We start from the raw sequence: 25576 nt of genomic DNA, 5'->3' as shown, positions 1-25576 counted from the left end.
TTTTAGTTTTTCGGTAATTTGATTTGAATGACAATGTCATTCGGTGTTAGGGACGTATATAGTTCAGACTTGGACTGGATATGGTGATTATGATATCCTACTAATTACCAAATATAGGCTAATCGGAGTCAAAGTCTGATTAATATTTGAAGGCTCATAATATATCCCAATGTTTACATGTAATAAGTGGATATGGATGTCCCTCAAAATCTAGATATCTGTCAGATTCGGTAGCAAAATTCGCACTACAAATCTAACTAAAGAGAGTAGATCGGTTGGATATTGAATAAAATTTGATACATTGGTATCTTTAGTAAGTGATTTTGTCGACTGATAGGTAGCTTTCTGGTACCACCTGTAAAGATTGTCCAATCAACATGCGACCAGATGTGCTCTGTGTGCCTTCGGGAACCAAGGGAAATTCATATCCGATCATGTTAGTATTGGTATCGAATCTGAATAGCTTGGCCAACTATTCAGGTGAATCGGCCGATACGGATTCTTGAGTGAGTCATTCTGAATCAGTTAAAAAACAGAAAAAAAATTTAATTTGTGTTAAAACCATTAAAATAGTATTACAATAATATTAAAAAATAAATTTATATATTTTCATTTATTCAAAAATAGCCGATTCAGGTCAGTACCCTATCGATTTTTTGCCAAAACGGTATGCATCGGCCGGTTCTGGTAAACATGTTGGATTAGTACCACTCAAGGATTTCTTTCGATGAAACATTCCACTCACGACCGACTGCCATCCTTGCGGTTTTGGATCAAATGATAGTGATTTTATCCTGGGATCGCCAAGTCTCCCAAAATTCTTTTGAAAGACAGGGTTTGACATCTGGCCCTTGAACCACCAGGAGGTGCTCCGTCCTCCTTAGATTAAGTGGCAAATTTGTTTACGCATAAAAAAGTATATAAAAAACAATGCACATTGCGGCGTCCCACAGTGCTTTCAATATTAAAGGCTGAAAAAAAGTAATTTATATATATATATATATATATAGAGAGAGAGAGAGAGAGATGAGAGCAAAGTTGAATGCCTTGTCAGACGAATCCCCAGCCCATGAACACACACAGGATCAACCACGAAAAAAACACTCAAAAAATGTGATAGTTGCTCCTCATGGTATGATTCGAGTGACCAAAAATTTGAACTTCAAATGGATCCCAATCTAAGGGATCTTATCTAGAAGTGTTGAATCTTGACCCGAAACATGCCATAAAATCGGATTTTCTAAATAAAATAGAAAGAATTTGATTTTTTAAGATATATGAGTTTCACTAAACCAAGTGCCATTGAATAAATCGTTGTAATGTTCGGCCTTCATAAATAAAAACTGAAGAAGTATTTAGCGTTGTGTACTTTGTAAATTATGATTTGCTTTCAAGAGCTTTGTCTTCCTATCGCGATTTGTACGTATGAAGGCCATGTCCTATTGCTATTTGCTTGATATCGATTGGCTTGCAATCAGTTATAATTCTTTGTTGTAACGTAACATTCTATAATTATATAATTCTTTCTATAACAAATCGTGATTTATTTTTTATAGAAGAAGTGTTCTATCATGATTTATACAGCCACGGACATAAAGCAAGAATGATTTGTCCTATCGCGATTTTCTTTTACGAGCTTTGTCTATATGAACGATAAGTTCTATCACGATTTACACAATAATTGATCCATAAAAGGCAGAAAAAAAAAAACAATAAATAAATCGACATGATGTTTAGACTTAGTAAAGTACAAATCGAGGTAACTTCATAAATATAAATCCTTTTACAACTTAATACTGATTTAAGTTTTATACTAAAACAATATTTTAGTAACAGTTGCAAATCGATATAAGTAAATCGCGATATTACATATCGATATTGTTCACAAAGACAAATAAAGACATATCGTTATCGCGATAACTTTATAAATACAAATCGACGTGATTTACAACCATATTCATTTACAAAAAATATGGGTATTTAGTTACAATACATCCTGACAAATGGTTTGGCTTAGATACAATACATGACGATCATCATCAAAGAAAACAAACATCATCATCAACATCACCCCCACGTCCAAATAGTGATGTGCTTTGAATGCATTTCAGGTGCGCATGAAATCTAGCTTGCTAGTGCAGAAAGCTTCGAAGCAGAGCTGATGAAGCTGCAGAATGTATGGGATCTCATCATCATCGATATGTTTCTACAGGCAGAGTTGATGGACCCGCACGACTGAAACATATTTGTCATGAAGTATATCGAAGATTAGGGAGATATTTTTTCAACTGCGAAAGATGGTTTGCAAACGATGGAGGGTCTGGCGGTAGGAATAGATCAAATAGATGGTCATCAGCATCACTCCTTGTCTATGATGCAAAATATATGTGCTTGCTTCGGTATGGTGCAAATGATTATAGATGATTATGGTTCACTTCTATAGGTGCATCATTAGTACAGATGTTGACTTCTCCATAACTTTCCAATGATTGAGATGCATCATCTTTACTACAACCAAATGAAAAGCTCACCACTGTCATAAACAAGACATCAATTGTTATTATCCAGCGCACGTGGTTACTATGATTTATTCAAAGTGCATATAACAACGAATATTGATTAGTTAAGCAAGTCAAAGAAACGATTAAATGAATCATAGTATAAAAGCAACAGCGATTTGTTATTTTTTTATACTATGCATAGAGTTATTTACCATGCCAATAAAAGAAACGATTTAGCGTATATGTGTATTGATGATAGTGATTCGCGTGATAGCAATTTAATTGTATCTACGACGTTGTAAAGTGATTTCAAAAGAAATCGTTAAATGAGCAGCGATTTGAATACACAAATCGCCACCGCAAGTGCGCAATAATGTGAATTCCACATGTTGACGTTTTGAAATAATGCTACAATTATCTTATAAATCAATACTAGAAAACACAAAATATCTTGCAAATCGATATAAATATTGTATAATATATTACAAGTCAATATGACAATTCAGCATAATAGCTTACAAATCGATATTAATAAACAAAACAATATCTCACAAATCGGTAACATGTTACTACAACCACGATTTACGTTATATTATATATACTGAGTGAATGGACGATGCCGAATGGGATAGAGGCCCTCTCTTGCATCTGTAACCAAGCATTCTTATCAACAGGTCCCAGCATCTTACAAATATCTTCAATTTTCCAACCGTCGAAAAGCCAAGATCCACCTCCAATAACAATACAACGTCTTAATGGCACTCACGATGACATACGTTCTTCCATAACAGCATGATGACATGAAAATTTACTCACGATGCCTTAATGGCACTTGTTGGAATGTTTCTGCTTCATTGCTTTTTTTCATACTGCCAAACAAAAATGAAGAAGAGAAGACTGTAAAAAGAGATGGCCGACAAATCCCCCTATGATGCCCACCAATGATCGAACCAGTCGATCAAGTTATAATTATCTCCATGAGGTAGGAATGAAACAGGGAATGTTTTGTAACACAAGGCAGGAACGAGAAGGCGGCAATGTGTTGTAACACAAGCTAAAAACCAAGGCGAGAACCTGGACTCGCGGGAATGTGCAAAGCTATTTATGGGAGGACATTTCTATCGAATGCATATCTATATTACGAGAAGACATTTTTGTCAAACGCATATCTATCTTTTTTATATGTAATTTATCTTTTTTATATGTTATTTTATTATAAAATCATCATGGGTAACATTGGCATATGAATTATCATGGGTCCCAAGATATTCCCGCATACACACCCGAACACACGAATTTGTGTTCGGGGGTGAAGACACAACACTCTCTCCTCACCACCAAAATCACCACCATTGTGGCACTATCATATCTTTCTTTTTAATTCCACCAACAATATCTCAAGTACTAAAATACTAATAGTAGAGATGCAACCAAAAAACTTGTTCATGGTGCCTTCGAAGTATCTTGTTATGTGTTCCTCTCATCATAGGTGAGTAGCTTTTATGTGCACTTTAGAGTTGACATCCGCATCAACCATGTATCTCTTCCAATACCATTGTTGTTTCCATACCTTTTCAGTCATCTCATCGATAGGAAACCTTTTAGTCTCCGGCTAAAAAAATAGCACAAAGAGGCCCATGACGATGATCCAAGCAGCAAAGAAGTAGAATATCCCAGCACGCATCTGTCATATCATGGAAAGGAAGGCCAGGGCTATAATGAATGTGAAGAGCATGTTGGAGCTCACTGCAAAGGTGTCACCTGCTGCTCTTGTTTTCGGGGGAAAGGACTCGTTGGGTATGAGCCAACCTAGTGGGCCTCAAGACCAAGCAAAGCAGAACACAAAGAGGCATACTAGAAAGACCGCAACGATTGCTACATTGTGGTCTAGGGAGTTTGTGGACTTGATATTGATCCAAAGGATGGTCCCTATTGCACCCTGAAACGTAGAAACATGTATGGTTCAAAGCCAAAAATTGTTTTTGGCATGTGAAATTTGGCATAGAGAGTTTTTTTTTGTTCTTTCCAAGGACATACACAATTTTGATCAATGGTAGATCTTTATTTATTGGATTGATAAAGAGAGAGATGACAGTAATGTTGAATGCCTTGTGAGACGAATCCCCGGCAATGAATTGCACACATGATCAGCCACTAAAAAAAATTCTCAAAAAATGTGATAGTTCCTCCTAATGGTAGAAAGGTGTGGACAACATTAATTTTCAACCTTTTGGTACTTTTTTTTTTAATTCATCTTATAAAGGTGACCTTGTTGGTCTGTTTAGTAGAAATAGGGTTTTGAATTATCTGATTGTGACATGTGAACAGGTTTTTTATAAGGCCTAAAAAATCAATGGTTTAAAAGTTTAATAACGTTAAAACTCATAAAATCATAATATTCATTAAAAAAATGGGAAATGATGTTGATGACCTTCATTTTTATTTGAAATACCATTGCTAACAAAAAGTTAAAAAATATAATGAACATAACCAATTTACTGTTTACTTGATATTTTTTTCCTTTGTCACTTAAAATTTTAGGCATTTGATTTTTTAGACAACTTGGTTCCTGATTTCTCATGGTGACAACTGACATGGTGCCTTATTTTTTGGGGCAAAAATTACCTTGTGCTTGATTTTTTCAGGCAATAATTACATGACCAAGGCATCTAATTTGTTTGGCGATAAGATGGTAACTATTAGAAAAAAATTAAGCAGTCATGTTTGGCATATTTTGATTAAAGAATTGGCCATGTTGGATGTATTTTTGTAGTTTCGGACAAAATAAGGAATGGTGCCAAAAGTAATTACCATCAAGGTTATTCAAAAAAAAAAATTCTAAAAGTCAATTCCTAGCAAATAGATTGCATTGAACACATTTTTTGGTTAGATTACGCATATTTAAATAAATATATAGGCAAAAAAGTTGCGAGACCAGGAATTTCTTGAATTAGGATTACCACCACGCACAATCTTTCTTTAACTAAAAACTTATAAAGTTAGTATGTATGTCCGTAAATGTATGGCCTGCCTTCACAAATGTCTGATGTGAATGTCCTTACCTTCGCATTTTTTATTCTCATTTACAAATTTGCATTAAATGATCTTTATTAGGTCTAGGAAGAAGAAGAAAAAAAAAAGCCACCCAATCAAAACATTTCTGAATCCTGAAACACGATGTTGAGGTGGTTGTGGTTTTGATTCCAGTATTTAGAGCCCAAGACCATGTGAATCCATCCTGAAACTATAGCAATTCTTTGAAGATCCCAAAACAAATGCAAGGGTGTTTTTGTAATGTCATAACTTCAGGCATTCCTGCATAGCCCTCAATCCAAATCATTGTTTTCTGTACCACGATTGGCCTTGCATTGATTTTCAAAATGATTCATGGAATCAGCCAATTCCGATTTTGAATTGAATCCATTTGAATGAGCCAGTTTTCAACCAGGGGTTCAGTGGTGTCAATAGTTGATAGATTCCGTTTAGCAAAAGGTGGTTGTGGAGTCCATGAGACATGATGTTGTTCATATTGTTCGGATATGGTTAATTTTAATTCAGTGAAACTTTTCTTTAAGCTAGATAAATTTTGTTGCAAATGGATCCTTAAAGAATGTAACTATGTTCCAAGGCAACAAACTAAATTAGGGGTTTTGGGCATTGATAAGGCTTGAAAGGATAAACCTTCATACTGGTTTCCTTTATGAAATAAGATTTGAAATGTAATTATAATATGCAATTTGTAATGTTGTTGGAAGCAGCCTAAACCTAACTTGTCAATCCAAAAAAAAAAGTTTGAATGAGAACAAAAAAAAGTGGCTACTAAAATCTTTGCAATCATATTGTCATAATTGAGATTTTGTAATAACATCCACTTGGGTCGCCCGTGCGACACCGGGCTTAGGGTGAAGGTGATGACCCCATCATCCTTGGTTCGATTCCGACCGGGCATGAAAGTGCCTTTAACTGGTGGGCTCCATAAGAGCTTGGGTGTTGCCCAGGGTTTACCACAACAGCGGGCAGACCCATTAAACGATGTTGTTCTCCACGAGGGTTCCATGTCAAAAGAATATAATGTAAAAGATTTCGTTATAAATTTAATGCCAAAACTGTACTTGATGCTTTTTTGGGAGAGGGTGTTGCGTGTGCACCCCCGAAACACAAACTGTAGCTACGGTGCATGTTCCGGGGTTCCCACACTGAGCGTTGCGTGGCGCTTAGTGGGCTGTACGGGGGCATTGTACACCACCGTACATCAGCCTGCAGGATGTACGGTGGTGTACAGCTCTGCTGTACACCCCACTGAGCGCCACACAATGCTCAGTGGGGACTCTAAAACACGCACTGTAGGCGTGTTTTTGGGGGGAACATATAACCTGCCCGCGTTAATTATAATAAAGCTTTAATGCATTTAGTAGCAATTCAAAACATAGGCGTATTAAAAAAACAATTCAAAATGTAGGACATTTTAAATGGTGTAGAAAACTTAGGTGTCAAGTTGTAAATCGCCCATCCTTTTATCATCATCATATACATTACAATTACATCATCATCTTGTATCATCAACAATTGTCACTCCCATAGTCTCCTCCCAACACCACCGTTCTTGCTCTTGATCAACATCACCCCCCGCCCCCCTCCACCACCCACCACTGTTAAACTATCATCGTGTTGATCAGCTTTATCTTTCTGTTTTGTTACAGCAACGGTATCTCTGGTGAGTAGAGACGCAACAGAAAAGCTTGTTCGCGGTGCCTTCCATGCAAGTATCTTTTTATGTATTCCTCTCATCAAAGGTGAGTAGCTTTTACGTGCACTTTAGAGTTGGCATCCTCATCATCCATGTATCTCTTCCAATACCAATGTTGTTTCCATACCTTTTCAGTCATCTCATCGATAGGGATGCCTTTAGTCTCCGGCAAAAAGAACAACACAAAGAGGCCCATGACGATGATCCAAGCAGCGAAGAAGAAGAATATCCCAGCACGCATGTGGCACATCATGGAAAGGAAGGCCTGAGCTATAATGAATGTGAAGAGCATGTTGGAGCTCACTGCAAAGGAGTAACCTGCTGCTCTTGTTTCCAGTGGGAAGGTCTCGCTGGGTATGAGCCAACCTAGTGGGCCCCATGACCAAGCAAAGCAGGACACAAAGAGGCATACTAGAAAGACCACAGCAATTGCTACATTGTGGTCTAGGGAGTTTGTAGACTTGAGATTGATCCAAAGGATGGTCCCTATTGCACCCTGCAAGGCAGAAACATGTATGGTTCAAGAACAAAAATTGAGAGTCTTTGGCATGAGAAAATTGGCATAGAGAGTTTTTTTTTTATTCTTTCCAAGGACATACACAATTTTGATCGATGGTAGATCTTCATTTATTGGATTGGTTGTGTGAGAACTCTTTTATCTAGAAAATCTTTAAAAAAAAAGAAAAGCAAAACATGACATCATCCTATGTAGCTCCAAGGTCATGAATTGAGATCAGGTGCAATGTCACATTGCACACTTTAAGTGTGCGGCTGCACCTGATGAACCACCATTTGTTGTTGGGCCCCACAGCTGACATGCTGTATCCCAAAGATGGTGGGTGATTAGGTGCGGCTGCAAACGCATTTCACCTGGTCCTCCCTCCTCCATTATAGAACAAGCAAACCCACAGGTATTTAATAATGAAGTGCATCTAAAGGGGCTTTAGAAAAAAAATTAGTATGAAACAAGAAAAAAGAAGTCTGTGAAGGGTAAGTATTTGGCACTAATGAAGGTAATGAGCTGAAAATCACAGGTACAAACTATATGTGGGCTCAATCTGACCGTGTAGATGTGTTTGAAAAAGGTTTATTTGATATCATGTTTCTCCAACATAAGAACGTTACTTTTTTAGCTGTCAAGTTTTTTGTATATTGTCCAAAAATAGGCATTGTTCATGTGTACTTTAAAAGTTTTTTTTGTATGTTGTGCACATTTGTGAAGTTTTTAATTGTTATTATTGCAGCACATGTTTACATACCTGGGAGATTAGCATCTGAACAATGGATTCTAGGAGCAAACCCCTCCTGCCAACCTTGTCAACCGAGATAACTGAGACCATCGTGCAGAGAACGTTGATGGTTCCAATAATGACAGACGACAGCAAGGATGCATCATTCTTGAAGCCGATGGTCTGGAAGAGGACAGGCGCGTAGAACATGATGGCATTGATCCCGGTGAACTGTTGGAAGACCTGCAGCAGAATCGCTATCACGAGAGGAGGCCTGTTGTTTCTGTTGGCCAGCTTCCTGAAGGGATGCTTGACGAGGTTGGCGGCCTCGCAGGCGCGGCAGATCTCTGCGAACTCGGCGTCGACGTTGACGGTGCCCCTGATCTTGGCGAGAGTGGCTTTGCCCTCATCAAAGTGGCCCCTTTGGATGAGGCTGGTGGGGGTCTCGGCGATGAAGAGGGAGCCCAAACCGAGGAGGATGGCGGGGATGCCGGCGCCACCGAGAGAGAGGCGCCAGCCCCAAGGGTGGATGGTGGTGGTGCGGTAGTTGACAAGGTTGGCGATGAGGATACCGATGGTGATCATGAGCTGGAAGAGGATGTTGAGGGCCCCACGAATCCTGGTTGGCGCAATCTCTGATAGAAAGAGTGGCACGGCCTGTTTTTGTTTTTCCAAGGCAGACATGGTTTAAGTTTTTTTTTTTTTTTCAAGGTAAAGTAATATATATATATATATATATATATATATATATATATATATATATATATATATTCAGATCAACGGTAGAAAGAATTGTCTCAAATACAGAGACGGCAGAGTAATAAAAATTGACAGAGTCAACAAATTTTGTGGTGAAAATTTAGAAAAGGAAAAAGGTTAGAAAAATATAAACAACAAACGAACCGTATGAGAAGATGATCAACAGAAGAAAACATAGAAGGAAACAGAAGGTTAAAAAGAAAACCTAAATGTAGGTATTCCATAGTGGATAGGAAAGACAATCTTATGTTGTCTTTTCCAGATTAGTAGGTGATGGAGCTAGAAAACAAGATTAGCAACTCACTTTTTAGGTCAGCTCAGCTCAGGAACTGGACTCGGCGAGCTGTGCTATAAGATAGCTTCTTTAGGTATCCAGGTATCCAACTCTACTATGTGCAGGCGAAGTTCGGCTCATCTCGTGTAGGCTCATTTTGTATATTATATAATTTATATGTTATACACATACGTACATGTATACATACACAACTTTTGTATGTTTTATACATGTATTATCAATTTTTAGAAAAGACTTGAGAAAACAAACTTTTTATTTATGAAACGAACCAACTCTTGATCAGCTCATAATGAGCTCAGGCTCAGGTCAACTCATGATGATCTCACTAGCTGAGCTTGATCAGGGGTTTATCCTTAATGAGTCAAACACAAACAGCCTAAGATTATGCTCGTGCAAGAAGAAACTAAATACGTGTGATTAAATCCTCTCTCTCTCTCTCTCTCTCTCTCTCTCTCTCTCTCTCTTAATGGACCAATCTAAAATTCAAGTGACAATGGTGACAACTAGTTGGCAACTTGCAGAAAACCATTATAACCAATAATAAGAAGAACAAACATGGGCACGAAGGAAAGTAATGGGGGCATGAACAACGTACATTGTTAGCAAAGCCAACTCCAATTCCAAGAAAAATCCTTCCAATGATGAGCACGGGGAGATTCATGGCAGCTGCATCGAGAACAACCCCAACCAAGAAGAAGAATGAAGCTGCTCTCATGGTGGGCCTCCTTCCATACTTCCTGCAGATGTAGGAAGCAAAGAACGTAGAGACCAAGGCGGCCACGTACAGGGAGGACGTGAAGAGTTGAAGGTATTGATTATCATATTTGCAGTAGTTGTTCTCCTTTGCTTCATGCTTCCTGGTATAGACCTTTGGGAAAAAATTGATCAAGAAATCATCCATGGATGTCACCCCACCTACAAAACCAAGAAATGGAAGGATCTCAATCCTGTCTTTTCATGATTATCCAAGCCGTTGGCGATTGAAAAACAAGAACTTATGTCAAAAAAAAAAACTTGTTGGTACCTGAAATTCCGATATCATAACCAAACATGAGACCTCCAAAGGCTGACATGATTCCGCATATGAAGACATAGAAGGTAAACTTGGCCTCAAACTCAACTGACCCGCCAGATCCTGGCCCGTCTATTATTATTGCAGGCATTTCTTACTTTTACTTTTCTTGAGAGAGAGAGGTTGGAAAAAAGAAGAGAATGAGGAAGAAGACAAAGGCAGAAGTAAGAATGGCTCAATATTATATCATAATGGCGGTGGAGATTACTCTTATCATTATATAGATAATATAGGATTGGGATTACCAACTGGGACTCTATTAATAGTGTCAATGTGATGTTTTTTCTGGATGAATCTTGCCATTTGCTGTCACTTTGCCAATAATAGATTCATTAGTTTCATAAACAAGAGAGGTCAATGAAGATCCAACCCCAAGCATCAATAATTTATCCAGAACACCACCAATCTAAAGGTTTGATAGTACAGACTTTACAGTGTTTTCAATACCCACTTGTAACTATTGTTGGTTTGTCTTATCCTTTATCTGTGCTGCACTTTTTTAGTTTTTCGGTAATTTGATTTGAATGACAATGTCATTCGGTGTTAGGGACGTATATAGTTCAGACTTGGACTGGATATGGTGATTATGATATCCTACTAATTACCAAATATAGGCTAATCGGAGTCAAAGTCTGATTAATATTTGAAGGCTCATAATATATCCCAATGTTTACATGTAATAAGTGGATATGGATGTCCCTCAAAATGTAGATATCTGTCAGATTCGGTAGCAAAATTCGCACTACAAATCTAACTAAAGAGAGTAGATCGGTTGGATATTGAATAAAATTTGATACATTGGTATCTTTAGTAAGTGATTTTGTCGACTGATAGGTAGCTTTCTGGTACCACCTGTAAAGATTGTCCAATCAACATGCGACCAGATGTGCTCTGTGTGCCTTCGGGAACCAAGGGAAATTCATATCCGATCATGTTAGTATTGGTATCGAATCTGAATAGCTTGGCCAACTATTCAGGTGAATCGGCCGATACGGATTCTTGAGTGAGTCATTCTGAATCAGTTAAAAAACAGAAAAAAATTTTAATTTGTGTTAAAACCATTAAAATAGTATTACAATAATATTAAAAAATAAATTTATATATTTTCATTTATTCAAAAATAGCCGATTCAGGTCAGTACCCTATCGATTTTTTGCCAAAACGGTATGCATCGGCCGGTTCTGGTAAACATGTTGGATTAGTACCACTCAAGGATTTCTTTCGATGAAACATTCCACTCACGACCGACTGCCATCCTTGCGGTTTTGGATCAAATGATAGTGATTTTATCCTGGGATCGCCAAGTCTCCCAAAATTCTTTTGAAAGACAGGGTTTGACATCTGGCCCTTGAACCACCAGGAGGTGCTCCGTCCTCCTTAGATTAAGTGGCAAATTTGTTTACGCATAAAAAAGTATATAAAAAACAATGCACATTGCGGCGTCCCACAGTGCTTTCAATATTAAAGGCTGAAAAAAAGTAATTTATATATATATATATATATATATAGAGAGAGAGAGATGAGAGCAAAGTTGAATGCCTTGTCAGACGAATCCCCAGCCCATGAACACACACAGGATCAACCACGAAAAAAACACTCAAAAAATGTGATAGTTGCTCCTCATGGTATGATTCGAGTGACCAAAAATTTGAACTTCAAATGGATCCCAATCTAAGGGATCTTATCTAGAAGTGTTGAATCTTGACCCGAAACATGCCATAAAATCGGATTTTCTAAATAAAATAGAAAGAATTTGATTTTTTAAGATATATGAGTTTCACTAAACCAAGTGCCATTGAATAAATCGTTGTAATGTTCGGCCTTCATAAATAAAAACTGAAGAAGTATTTAGCGTTGTGTACTTTGTAAATTATGATTTGCTTTCAAGAGCTTTGTCTTCCTATCGCGATTTGTACGTATGAAGGCCATGTCCTATTGCTATTTGCTTGATATCGATTGGCTTGCAATCAGTTATAATTCTTTGTTGTAACGTAACATTCTATAATTATATAATTCTTTCTATAACAAATCACGATTTATTTTTTATAGAAGAAGTGTTCTATCATGATTTATACAGCCACGGACATAAAGCAAGAATGATTTGTCCTATCGCGATTTTCTTTTACGAGCTTTGTCTATATGAACGATAAGTTCTATCACGATTTACACAATAATTGATTCATAAAAGGCAGAAAAGAAAAACAATAAATAAATCGACATGATGTTTAGATTAGTAAAGTACAAATCGAGGTAACTTCATAAATATAAATCCTTTTACAACTTAATACTGATTTAAGTTTTATACTAAAACAATATTTTAGTAACAGTTGCAAATCGATATATGTAAATCGCGATATTACATATCGATATTGTTCACAAAGACAAATAAAGACATATCGTTATCGCGATAACTTTATAAATACAAATCGACGTGATTTACAACCATATTCATTTACAAAAAATATGGGTATTTAGTTACAATACATCCTGACAAATGGTTTGGCTTAGATACAATACATGACGATCATCATCAAAGAAAACAAACATCATCATCAACATCACCCCCACGTCCAAATAGTGATGTGCTTTGAATGCATTTCAGGTGCGCATGAAATCTAGCTTGCTAGTGCAGAAAGCTTCGAAGCAGAGCTGATGAAGCTGCAGAATGTATGGGATCTCATCATCATCGATATGTTTCTACAGGCAGAGTTGATGGACCCGCACGACTGAAACATATTTGTCATGAAGTATATCGAAGATTAGGGAGATATTTTTTCAACTGCGAAAGATGGTTTGCAAACGATGGAGGGTCTGGCGGTAGGAATAGATCAAATAGATGGTCATCAGCATCACTCCTTGTCTATGATGCAAAATATATGTGCTTGCTTCGGTATGGTGCAAATGATTATAGATGATTATGGTTCACTTCTATAGGTGCATCATTAGTACAGATGTTGACTTCTCCATAACTTTCCAATGATTGAGATGCATCATCTTTACTACAACCAAATGAAAAGCTCACCACTGTCATAAACAAGACATCAATTGTTATTATCCAGCGCACGTGGTTACTATGATTTATTCAAAGTGCATATAACAACGAATATTGATTAGTTAAGCAAGTCAAAGAAACGATTAAATGAATCATAGTATAAAAGCAACAGCGATTTGTTATTTTTTTATACTATGCATAGAGTTATTTACCATGCCAATAAAAGAAACGATTTAGCGTATATGTGTATTGATGATAGTGATTCGCGTGATAGCAATTTAATTGTATCTACGACGTTGTAAAGTGATTTCAAAAGAAATCGTTAAATGAGCAGCGATTTGAATACACAAATCGCCACCGCAAGTGCGCAATAATGTGAATTCCACATGTTGACGTTTTGAAATAATGCTACAATTATCTTATAAATCAATACTAGAAAACACAAAATATCTTGCAAATCGATATAAATATTGTATAATATATTACAAGTCAATATGACAATTCAGCATAATAGCTTACAAATCGATATTAATAAACAAAACAATATCTCACAAATCGGTAACATGTTACTACAACCACGATTTACGTTATATTATATATACTGAGTGAATGGACGATGCCGAATGGGATAGAGGCCCTCTCTTGCATCTGTAACCAAGCATTCTTATCAACAGGTCCCAGCATCTTACAAATATCTTCAATTTTCCAACCGTCGAAAAGCCAAGATCCACCTCCAATAACAATACAACGTCTTAATGGCACTCACGATGACATACGTTCTTCCATAACAGCATGATGACATGAAAATTTACTCACGATGCCTTAATGGCACTTGTTGGAATGTTTCTGCTTCATTGCTTTTTTTCATACTGCCAAACAAAAATGAAGAAGAGAAGACTGTAAAAAGAGATGGCCGACAAATCCCCCTATGATGCCCACCAATGATCGAACCAGTCGATCAAGTTATAATTATCTCCATGAGGTAGGAATGAAACAGGGAATGTTTTGTAACACAAGGCAGGAACGAGAAGGCGGCAATGTGTTGTAACACAAGCTAAAAACCAAGGCGAGAACCTGGACTCGCGGGAATGTGCAAAGCTATTTATGGGAGGACATTTCTATCGAATGCATATCTATATTACGAGAAGACATTTTTGTCAAACGCATATCTATCTTTTTTATATGTAATTTATCTTTTTTATATGTTATTTTATTATAAAATCATCATGGGTAACATTGGCATATGAATTATCATGGGTCCCAAGATATTCCCGCATACACACCCGAACACACGAATTTGTGTTCGGGGGTGAAGACACAACACTCTCTCCTCACCACCAAAATCACCACCATTGTGGCACTATCATATCTTTCTTTTTAATTCCACCAACAATATCTCAAGTACTAAAATACTAATAGTAGAGATGCAACCAAAAAACTTGTTCATGGTGCCTTCGAAGTATCTTGTTATGTGTTCCTCTCATCATAGGTGAGTAGCTTTTATGTGCACTTTAGAGTTGACATCCGCATCAACCATGTATCTCTTCCAATACCATTGTTGTTTCCATACCTTTTCAGTCATCTCATCGATAGGAAACCTTTTAGTCTCCGGCTAAAAAAATAGCACAAAGAGGCCCATGACGATGATCCAAGCAGCAAAGAAGTAGAATATCCCAGCACGCATCTGTCATATCATGGAAAGGAAGGCCAGGGCTATAATGAATGTGAAGAGCATGTTGGAGCTCACTGCAAAGGTGTCACCTGCTGCTCTTGTTTTCGGGGGAAAGGACTCGTTGGGTATGAGCCAACCTAGTGGGCCTCAAGACCAAGCAAAGCAGAACACAAAGAGGCATACTAGAAAGACCGCAACAATTGCTACATTGTGGTCTAGGGAGTTTGTGGACTTGATATTGATCCAAAGGATGGTCCCTATTGCACCCTGAAACGTAGAAACATGTATGGTTCAAAGCCAAAAATTGTTTTTGGCATGTGAAATTTGGCATAGAGAGTTTTTTTTTGTTCTTTCCAAGGACATACACAATTTTGATCAATGGTAGATCTTTATTTATTGGATTGATAAAGAGAGAGATGACAGTAATGTTGAATGCCTTGTGAGACGAATCCCCGGCAATGAATTGCACACATGATCAGCCACTAAAAAAAATTCTCAAAAAATGTGATAGTTCCTCCTAATGGTAGAAAGGTGTGGACAACATTAATTTTCAACCTTTTGGTACTTTTTTTTTTAATTCATCTTATAAAGGTGACCTTGTTGGTCTGTTTAGTAGAAATAGGGTTTTGAATTATCTGATTGTGACATGTGAACAGGTTTTTTATAAGGCCTAAAAAATCAATGGTTTAAAAGTTTAATAACGTTAAAACTCATAAAATCATAATATTCATTAAAAAAATGGGAAATGATGTTGATGACCTTCATTTTTATTTGAAATACCATTGCTAACAAAAAGTTAAAAAATATAATGAACATAACCAATTTACTGTTTACTTGATATTTTTTTCCTTTGTCACTTAAAATTTTAGGCATTTGATTTTTTAGACAACTTGGTTCCTGATTTCTCATGGTGACAACTGACATGGTGCCTTATTTTTTGGCGCAAAAATTACCTTGTGCTTGATTTTTTCAGGCAATAATTACATGACCAAGGCATCTAATTTGTTTGGCGATAAGATGGTAACTATTAGAAAAAAATTAAGCAGTCATGTTTGGCATATTTTGATTAAAGAATTGGCCATGTTGGATGTATTTTTGTAGTTTCGGACAAAATAAGGAATGGTGCCAAAAGTAATTACCATCAAGGTTATTCAAAAAAAAAAATTCTAAAAGTCAATTCCTAGCAAATAGATTGCATTGAACACATTTTTTGGTTAGATTACGCATATTTAAATAAATATATAGGCAAAAAAGTTGCGAGACCAGGAATTTCTTGAATTAGGATTACCACCACGCACAATCTTTCTTTAACTAAAAACTTATAAAGTTAGTATGTATGTCCGTAAATGTATGGCCTGCCTTCACAAATGTCTGATGTGAATGTCCTTACCTTCGCATTTTTTATTCTCATTTACAAATTTGCATTAAATGATCTTTATTAGGTCTAGGAAGAAGAAGAAAAAAAAAAAGCCACCCAATCAAAACATTTCTGAATCCTGAAACACGATGTTGAGGTGGTTGTGGTTTTGATTCCAGTATTTAGAGCCCAAGACCATGTGAATCCATCCTGAAACTATAGCAATTCTTTGAAGATCCCAAAACAAATGCAAGGGTGTTTTTGTAATGTCATAACTTCAGGCATTCCTGCATAGCCCTCAATCCAAATCATTGTTTTCTGTACCACGATTGGCCTTGCATTGATTTTCAAAATGATTCATGGAATCAGCCAATTCCGATTTTGAATTGAATCCATTTGAATGAGCCAGTTTTCAACCAGGGGTTCAGTGGTGTCAATAGTTGATAGATTCCGTTTAGCAAAAGGTGGTTGTGGAGTCCATGAGACATGATGTTGTTCATATTGTTCGGATATGGTTAATTTTAATTCAGTGAAACTTTTCTTTAAGCTAGATAAATTTTGTTGCAAATGGATCCTTAAAGAATGTAACTATGTTCCAAGGCAACAAACTAAATTAGGGGTTTTGGGCATTGATAAGGCTTGAAAGGATAAACCTTCATACTGGTTTCCTTTATGAAATAAGATTTGAAATGTAATTATAATATGCAATTTGTAATGTTGTTGGAAGCAGCCTAAACCTAACTTGTCAATCCAAAAAAAAAAGTTTGAATGAGAACAAAAAAAAGTGGCTACTAAAATCTTTGCAATCATATTGTCATAATTGAGATTTTGTAATAACATCCACTTGGGTCGCCCGTGCGACACCGGGCTTAGGGTGAAGGTGATGACCCCATCATCCTTGGTTCGATTCCGACCGGGCATGAAAGTGCCTTTAACTGGTGGGCTCCATAAGAGCTTGGGTGTTGCCCAGGGTTTACCACAACAGCGGGCAGACCCATTAAACGATGTTGTTCTCCACGAGGGTTCCATGTCAAAAGAATATAATGTAAAAGATTTCGTTATAAATTTAATGCCAAAACTGTACTTGATGCTTTTTTGGGAGAGGGTGTTGCGTGTGCACCCCCGAAACACAAACTGTAGCTACGGTGCATGTTCCGGGGTTCCCACACTGAGCGTTGCGTGGCGCTTAGTGGGCTGTACGGGGGCATTGTACACCACCGTACATCAGCCTGCAGGATGTACGGTGGTGTACAGCTCTGCTGTACACCCCACTGAGCGCCACACAATGCTCAGTGGGGACTCTAAAACACGCACTGTAGGCGTGTTTTTGGGGGGAACATATAACCTGCCCGCGTTAATTATAATAAAGCTTTAATGCATTTAGTAGCAATTCAAAACATAGGCGTATTAAAAAAACAATTCAAAATGTAGGACATTTTAAATGGTGTAGAAAACTTAGGTGTCAAGTTGTAAATCGCCCATCCTTTTATCATCATCATATACATTACAATTACATCATCATCTTGTATCATCAACAATTGTCACTCCCATAGTCTCCTCCCAACACCACCGTTCTTGCTCTTGATCAACATCACCCCCCGCCCCCCTCCACCACCCACCACTGTTAAACTATCATCGTGTTGATCAGCTTTATCTTTCTGTTTTGTTACAGCAACGGTATCTCTGGTGAGTAGAGACGCAACAGAAAAGCTTGTTCGCGGTGCCTTCCATGCAAGTATCTTTTTATGTATTCCTCTCATCAAAGGTGAGTAGCTTTTACGTGCACTTTAGAGTTGGCATCCTCATCATCCATGTATCTCTTCCAATACCAATGTTGTTTCCATACCTTTTCAGTCATCTCATCGATAGGGATGCCTTTAGTCTCCGGCAAAAAGAACAACACAAAGAGGCCCATGACGATGATCCAAGCAGCGAAGAAGAAGAATATCCCAGCACGCATGTGGCACATCATGGAAAGGAAGGCCTGAGCTATAATGAATGTGAAGAGCATGTTGGAGCTCACTGCAAAGGAGTAACCTGCTGCTCTTGTTTCCAGTGGGAAGGTCTCGCTGGGTATGAGCCAACCTAGTGGGCCCCATGACCAAGCAAAGCAGGACACAAAGAGGCATACTAGAAAGACCACAGCAATTGCTACATTGTGGTCTAGGGAGTTTGTAGACTTGAGATTGATCCAAAGGATGGTCCCTATTGCACCCTGCAAGGCAGAAACATGTATGGTTCAAGAACAAAAATTGAGAGTCTTTGGCATGAGAAAATTGGCATAGAGAGTTTTTTTTTTATTCTTTCCAAGGACATACACAATTTTGATCGATGGTAGATCTTCATTTATTGGATTGGTTGTGTGAGAACTCTTTTATCTAGAAAATCTTTAAAAAAAAAGAAAAGCAAAACATGACATCATCCTATGTAGCTCCAAGGTCATGAATTGAGATCAGGTGCAATGTCACATTGCACACTTTAAGTGTGCGGCTGCACCTGATGAACCACCATTTGTTGTTGGGCCCCACAGCTGACATGCTGTATCCCAAAGATGGTGGGTGATTAGGTGCGGCTGCAAACGCATTTCACCTGGTCCTCCCTCCTCCATTATAGAACAAGCAAACCCACAGGTATTTAATAATGAAGTGCATCTAAAGGGGCTTTAGAAAAAAAATTAGTATGAAACAAGAAAAAAGAAGTCTGTGAAGGGTAAGTATTTGGCACTAATGAAGGTAATGAGCTGAAAATCACAGGTACAAACTATATGTGGGCTCAATCTGACCGTGTAGATGTGTTTGAAAAAGGTTTATTTGATATCATGTTTCTCCAACATAAGAACGTTACTTTTTTAGCTGTCAAGTTTTTTGTATATTGTCCAAAAATAGGCATTGTTCATGTGTACTTTAAAAGTTTTTTTTGTATGTTGTGCACATTTGTGAAGTTTTTAATTGTTATTATTGCAGCACATGTTTACATACCTGGGAGATTAGCATCTGAACAATGGATTCTAGGAGCAAACCCCTCCTGCCAACCTTGTCAACCGAGATAACTGAGACCATCGTGCAGAGAACGTTGATGGTTCCAATAATGACAGACGACAGCAAGGATGCATCATTCTTGAAGCCGATGGTCTGGAAGAGGACAGGCGCGTAGAACATGATGGCATTGATCCCGGTGAACTGTTGGAAGACCTGCAGCAGAATCGCTATCACGAGAGGAGGCCTGTTGTTTCTGTTGGCCAGCTTCCTGAAGGGATGCTTGACGAGGTTGGCGGCCTCGCAGGCGCGGCAGATCTCTGCGAACTCGGCGTCGACGTTGACGGTGCCCCTGATCTTGGCGAGAGTGGCTTTGCCCTCATCAAAGTGGCCCCTTTGGATGAGGCTGGTGGGGGTCTCGGCGATGAAGAGGGAGCCCAAACCGAGGAGGATGGCGGGGATGCCGGCGCCACCGAGAGAGAGGCGCCAGCCCCAAGGGTGGATGGTGGTGGTGCGGTAGTTGACAAGGTTGGCGATGAGGATACCGATGGTGATCATGAGCTGGAAGAGGATGTTGAGGGCCCCACGAATCCTGGTTGGCGCAATCTCTGATAGAAAGAGTGGCACGGCCTGTTTTTGTTTTTCCAAGGCAGACATGGTTTAAGTTTTTTTTTTTTTTTCAAGGTAAAGTAATATATATATATATATATATATATATATATATTCAGATCAACGGTAGAAAGAATTGTCTCAAATACAGAGACGGCAGAGTAATAAAAATTGACAGAGTCAACAAATTTTGTGGTGAAAATTTAGAAAAGGAAAAAGGTTAGAAAAATATAAACAACAAACGAACCGTATGAGAAGATGATCAACAGAAGAAAACATAGAAGGAAACAGAAGGTTAAAAAGAAAACCTAAATGTAGGTATTCCATAGTGGATAGGAAAGACAATCTTATGTTGTCTTTTCCAGATTAGTAGGTGATGGAGCTAGAAAACAAGATTAGCAACTCACTTTTTAGGTCAGCTCAGCTCAGGAACTGGACTCGGCGAGCTGTGCTATAAGATAGCTTCTTTAGGTATCCAGGTATCCAACTCTACTATGTGCAGGCGAAGTTCGGCTCATCTCGTGTAGGCTCATTTTGTATATTATATAATTTATATGTTATACACATACGTACATGTATACATACACAACTTTTGTATGTTTTATACATGTATTATCAATTTTTAGAAAAGACTTGAGAAAACAAACTTTTTATTTATGAAACGAACCAACTCTTGATCAGCTCATAATGAGCTCAGGCTCAGGTCAACTCATGATGATCTCACTAGCTGAGCTTGATCAGGGGTTTATCCTTAATGAGTCAAACACAAACAGCCTAAGATTATGCTCGTGCAAGAAGAAACTAAATACGTGTGATTAAATCCTCTCTCTCTCTCTCTCTCTCTCTCTCTCTCTCTTAATGGACCAATCTAAAATTCAAGTGACAATGGTGACAACTAGTTGGCAACTTGCAGAAAACCATTATAACCAATAATAAGAAGAACAAACATGGGCACGAAGGAAAGTAATGGGGGCATGAACAACGTACATTGTTAGCAAAGCCAACTCCAATTCCAAGAAAAATCCTTCCAATGATGAGCACGGGGAGATTCATGGCAGCTGCATCGAGAACAACCCCAACCAAGAAGAAGAATGAAGCTGCTCTCATGGTGGGCCTCCTTCCATACTTCCTGCAGATGTAGGAAGCAAAGAACGTAGAGACCAAGGCGGCCACGTACAGGGAGGACGTGAAGAGTTGAAGGTATTGATTATCATATTTGCAGTAGTTGTTCTCCTTTGCTTCATGCTTCCTGGTATAGACCTTTGGGAAAAAATTGATCAAGAAATCATCCATGGATGTCACCCCACCTACAAAACCAAGAAATGGAAGGATCTCAATCCTGTCTTTTCATGATTATCCAAGCCGTTGGCGATTGAAAAACAAGAACTTATGTCAAAAAAAAAAACTTGTTGGTACCTGAAATTCCGATATCATAACCAAACATGAGACCTCCAAAGGCTGACATGATTCCGCATATGAAGACATAGAAGGTAAACTTGGCCTCAAACTCAACTGACCCGCCAGATCCTGGCCCGTCTATTATTATTGCAGGCATTTCTTACTTTTACTTTTCTTGAGAGAGAGAGGTTGGAAAAAAGAAGAGAATGAGGAAGAAGACAAAGGCAGAAGTAAGAATGGCTCAATATTATATCATAATGGCGGTGGAGATTACTCTTATCATTATATAGATAATATAGGATTGGGATTACCAACTGGGACTCTATTAATAGTGTCAATGTGATGTTTTTTCTGGATGAATCTTGCCATTTGCTGTCACTTTGCCAATAATAGATTCATTAGTTTCATAAACAAGAGAGGTCAATGAAGATCCAACCCCAAGCATCAATAATTTATCCAGAACACCACCAATCTAAAAGTTTGATAGTACAGACTTTACAGTGTTTTCAATACCCACTTGTAACTATTGTTGGTTTGTCTTATCCTTTATCTGTGCTGCACTTTTTCAGTTTTTCGGTAATTTGATTTGAATGACAATGTCATTCGGTGTTAGGGACGTATATAGTTCAGACTTGGACTGGATATGGTGATTATGATATCCTACTAATTACCAAATATAGGCTAATCGGAGTCAAAGTCTGATTAATATTTGAAGGCTCATAATATATCCCAATGTTTACATGTAATAAGTGGATATGGATGTCCCTCAAAATCTAGATATCTGTCAGATTCGGTAGCAAAATTCGCACTACAAATCTAACTAAAGAGAGTAGATCGGTTGGATATTGAATAAAATTTGATACATTGGTATCTTTAGTAAGTGATTTTGTCGACTGATAGGTAGCTTTCTGGTACCACCTGTAAAGATTGTCCAATCAACATGCGACCAGATGTGCTCTGTGTGCCTTCGGGAACCAAGGGAAATTCATATCCGATCATGTTAGTATTGGTATCGAATCTGAATAGCTTGGCCAACTATTCAGGTGAATCGGCCGATACGGATTCTTGAGTGAGTCATTCTGAATCAGTTAAAAAACAGAAAAAAAAATTTATTTTGTGTTAAAACCATTAAAATAGTATTACAATAATATTAAAAAATAAATTTATATATTTTCATTTATTCAAAAATAGCCGATTCAGGTCAGTACCCTATCGATTTTTTGCCAAAACGGTATGCATCGGCCGGTTCTGGTAAACATGTTGGATTAGTACCACTCAAGGATTTCTTTCGATGAAACATTCCACTCACGACCGACTGCCATCCTTGCGGTTTTGGATCAAATGATAGTGATTTTATCCTGGGATCGCCAAGTCTCCCAAAATTCTTTTGAAAGACAGGGTTTGACATCTGGCCCTTGAACCACCAGGAGGTGCTCCGTCCTCCTTAGATTAAGTGGCAAATTTGTTTACGCATAAAAAAGTATATAAAAAACATTGCACATTGCAGCGTCCCACAGTGCTTTCAATATTAAAGGCTGAAAAAAAGTAATTTATATATATATATAGAGAGAGAGAGAGATGAGAGCAAAGTTGAATGCCTTGTCAGACGAATCCCCAGCCCATGAACACACACAGGATCAACCACGGAAAAAAAAACTCAAAAAATGTGATAGTTGCTCCTCATGGTATGATCCGAGTTACCAAAAATTTGAACTTCAAATGGATCCCAATCTAAGGGATCTGATCTAGAAGTGTTGAATCTTGACCCGAAACATGCCATAAAATCGGATTTTCTAAATAAAATAGAAAGAATTTGATTTTTTAAGATATATGAGTTTCACTAAACCAAGTGCCGTTGAATAAATCGTTGTAATGTTCGGCCTTCATAAATAAAAACAGAAGAAGTATTTAGCATTGTGTACTTTGTAAATTATGATTTGCTTTCAAGAGCTTTGTCTTCCTATCGCGATTTGTACGTATGAAGGCCATGTCCTATTGCTATTTGCTTGATATCGATTGGCTTGCAATCAGTTATGATTCTTTGTTGTAACGTAACATTCTATAATTATATAATTCTTTCTATAACAAATCGCGATTTATTTTTTATAGAAGAAGTGTTCTATCATGATTTATACAGCCACGGACATAAAGCAAGAATGATTTGTCCTATCGTGATTTTCTTTTACGAGCTTTGTCTATATGAACGATAAGTTCTATCACGATTTACACAATAATTGATTCATAAAAGGCAGAAAAGAAAAACAATAAATAAATCGACATGATGTTTAGACTTAGTAAAGTACAAATCGAGATCGAATAAAACAGACATCATCATCAACATCACCCCCACGTCCAAATAGTGATATGCTTCGAATGCATTTCAGGTGCGCATGAAATCTAGCCTGCTAGTGCAGAAAGCTTCGAGGCAGAGCTGACGAAGCTGCAAAATGTATGGGATCTCATCATCATCGATATGTTTCTACAGGCAGAGTTGATGGACCCGCACGATTGTAACATATTTGTCATGAAGTATATCAAAGATTAGGGAGATATTTTTTCAACTGTGAACGATGGTTTGCAAACAATGGAGGGTCTGGCGGTAGGAATAGATCAAATAGATGGTCATCAGCATCACTCCTTGTCTATTATGCAAAATATATGTGCTTGCTTCGTTATGGTGGCAATGATTGCGGATGATTATGGTTCACTTCTGGAGGTGCGTCATTAGTAGAGATGTTCACTTCTCCATAACTTTCCAATGATTGAGATACATCATCTTTACTACAACTAAATGATAAGCTCGCCACTGTCATAAACAAGACATCAATTTGTATTATTCAGTGCATATGGTTACTTCAATTTATTCAAAATGCATATAACAACGAATATTGATTAGTTAAGCAAGTCAAAGAAATGATTAAATGAATCACAGTATAAAAGCAAGAGCGATTTGTTATGTTTTTTATACTATGCATAGAGTTATTTACCATGTCAATAAAATAAACGATTTAGCGTATATGTGTGTTGATGATAGTGATTCGCGTGACAGCGATTTAATTATATCTACGACATTGTAAAGTGATTTCAATAGAAATCGCTAAATAAGCAGCGATTTGAATACGCAAATCGCCACCGCAAGTGCGCAATAATGTAAATTCCACCCGCAAATGTTTTAAAATCATAATACAAATATCTTATAAATCGTTATTGCAATTTACAGTGTCTTAAATAAATCGCTATTGCGATTTATAGTGTCTTCAGCAAATTGCTATTGTGATTTATAGTGTTATTCAGCAAATCGCTATTCATATCACGGCCAATTTGTCGGAGGTGTATCTCCCTAATCGGATATTGTATTTCTGATCCGTAAATAGAGGTGTCTTTGTGATTGAATCTAGTTTATTTCTATCAATTTTTAGTGATTTATAAGGTTATTTCATGCCCCATTTTGATTAAAAATTAGACCCCTATCATTCTGCATTATTTATATTGCACAGATTTCAGTCCATTTTCCTAGAGTCATATCTCCCCAATGGGAGATCATTTTCCAGATCTATAAAAAAGGTTGTCTTCCTTTATGTGTCTAGTTTATTCCTACCAAATTTTATAAATTTTTATTTCTATTTGTTATTGTAATTGTGTTAAAAATCAAAACTGGTTAGAGAACTTCAGGTTCTGTAATAGGTTCATTTCCTGAAACTGAACGGTGACTTCCCGAAGTCACCATTTCTAAACCAGAACTGATTTTCCCATTCTATAACTTGAGAAAGTTTCTTAATTATGTTAGTAAAACTCTTCCATAAATTTGATACAATTTGAATTCGTATGATCTCTAAAACATTATAATTACAGAAGTCTGTTCACTTTTTCTCAAATTCTTGTTTTTGACAAAAGGCCCTCAATTTCGAATTTTCCTTCCATGATTTCTCAAAAATCTTCAATCTTAAATGGTTTTTAGATAACTCCAGAG

The 25576-nt window shown here is 37.4% G+C and overlaps 2 protein-coding genes across 2 annotated transcripts; both read right to left on the bottom strand.

The window, feature by feature from the left end:
- Window positions 1-7288: 7288 nt before the first annotated feature.
- LOC149823373 (sugar transport protein MST4-like) lies at window positions 7289-10694 on the bottom strand. The gene is made up of 4 exons (XM_090019936.1): window positions 10556-10694; window positions 10127-10446; window positions 8508-9134; window positions 7289-7744 (listed from the first exon to the last, which is right to left on the bottom strand). The coding sequence occupies exons 1-4, from the start codon at window positions 10692-10694 to the stop codon at window positions 7289-7291; spliced, it is 1542 nt and encodes a 513-aa protein (XP_089876062.1).
- A 7689-nt stretch (window positions 10695-18383) lies between these two features.
- LOC149823372 (sugar transport protein MST4-like) lies at window positions 18384-21763 on the bottom strand. The gene is made up of 4 exons (XM_090019935.1): window positions 21625-21763; window positions 21196-21515; window positions 19603-20229; window positions 18384-18839 (listed from the first exon to the last, which is right to left on the bottom strand). The coding sequence occupies exons 1-4, from the start codon at window positions 21761-21763 to the stop codon at window positions 18384-18386; spliced, it is 1542 nt and encodes a 513-aa protein (XP_089876061.1).
- Between the last annotated feature and the right edge of the window lie 3813 nt (window positions 21764-25576).

The sequence above is a fragment of the Nuphar pumila genome, chromosome 10 (assembly GCF_984573655.1).
Source record: "Nuphar pumila chromosome 10, dmNupPumi1.hap1.1, whole genome shotgun sequence".
NCBI lineage: Eukaryota > Viridiplantae > Streptophyta > Magnoliopsida > Nymphaeales > Nymphaeaceae > Nuphar > Nuphar pumila.
The sequence above is the reverse complement of the archived record's forward strand: the minus strand, read 5'-3'. Positions and strand labels throughout refer to the sequence as shown.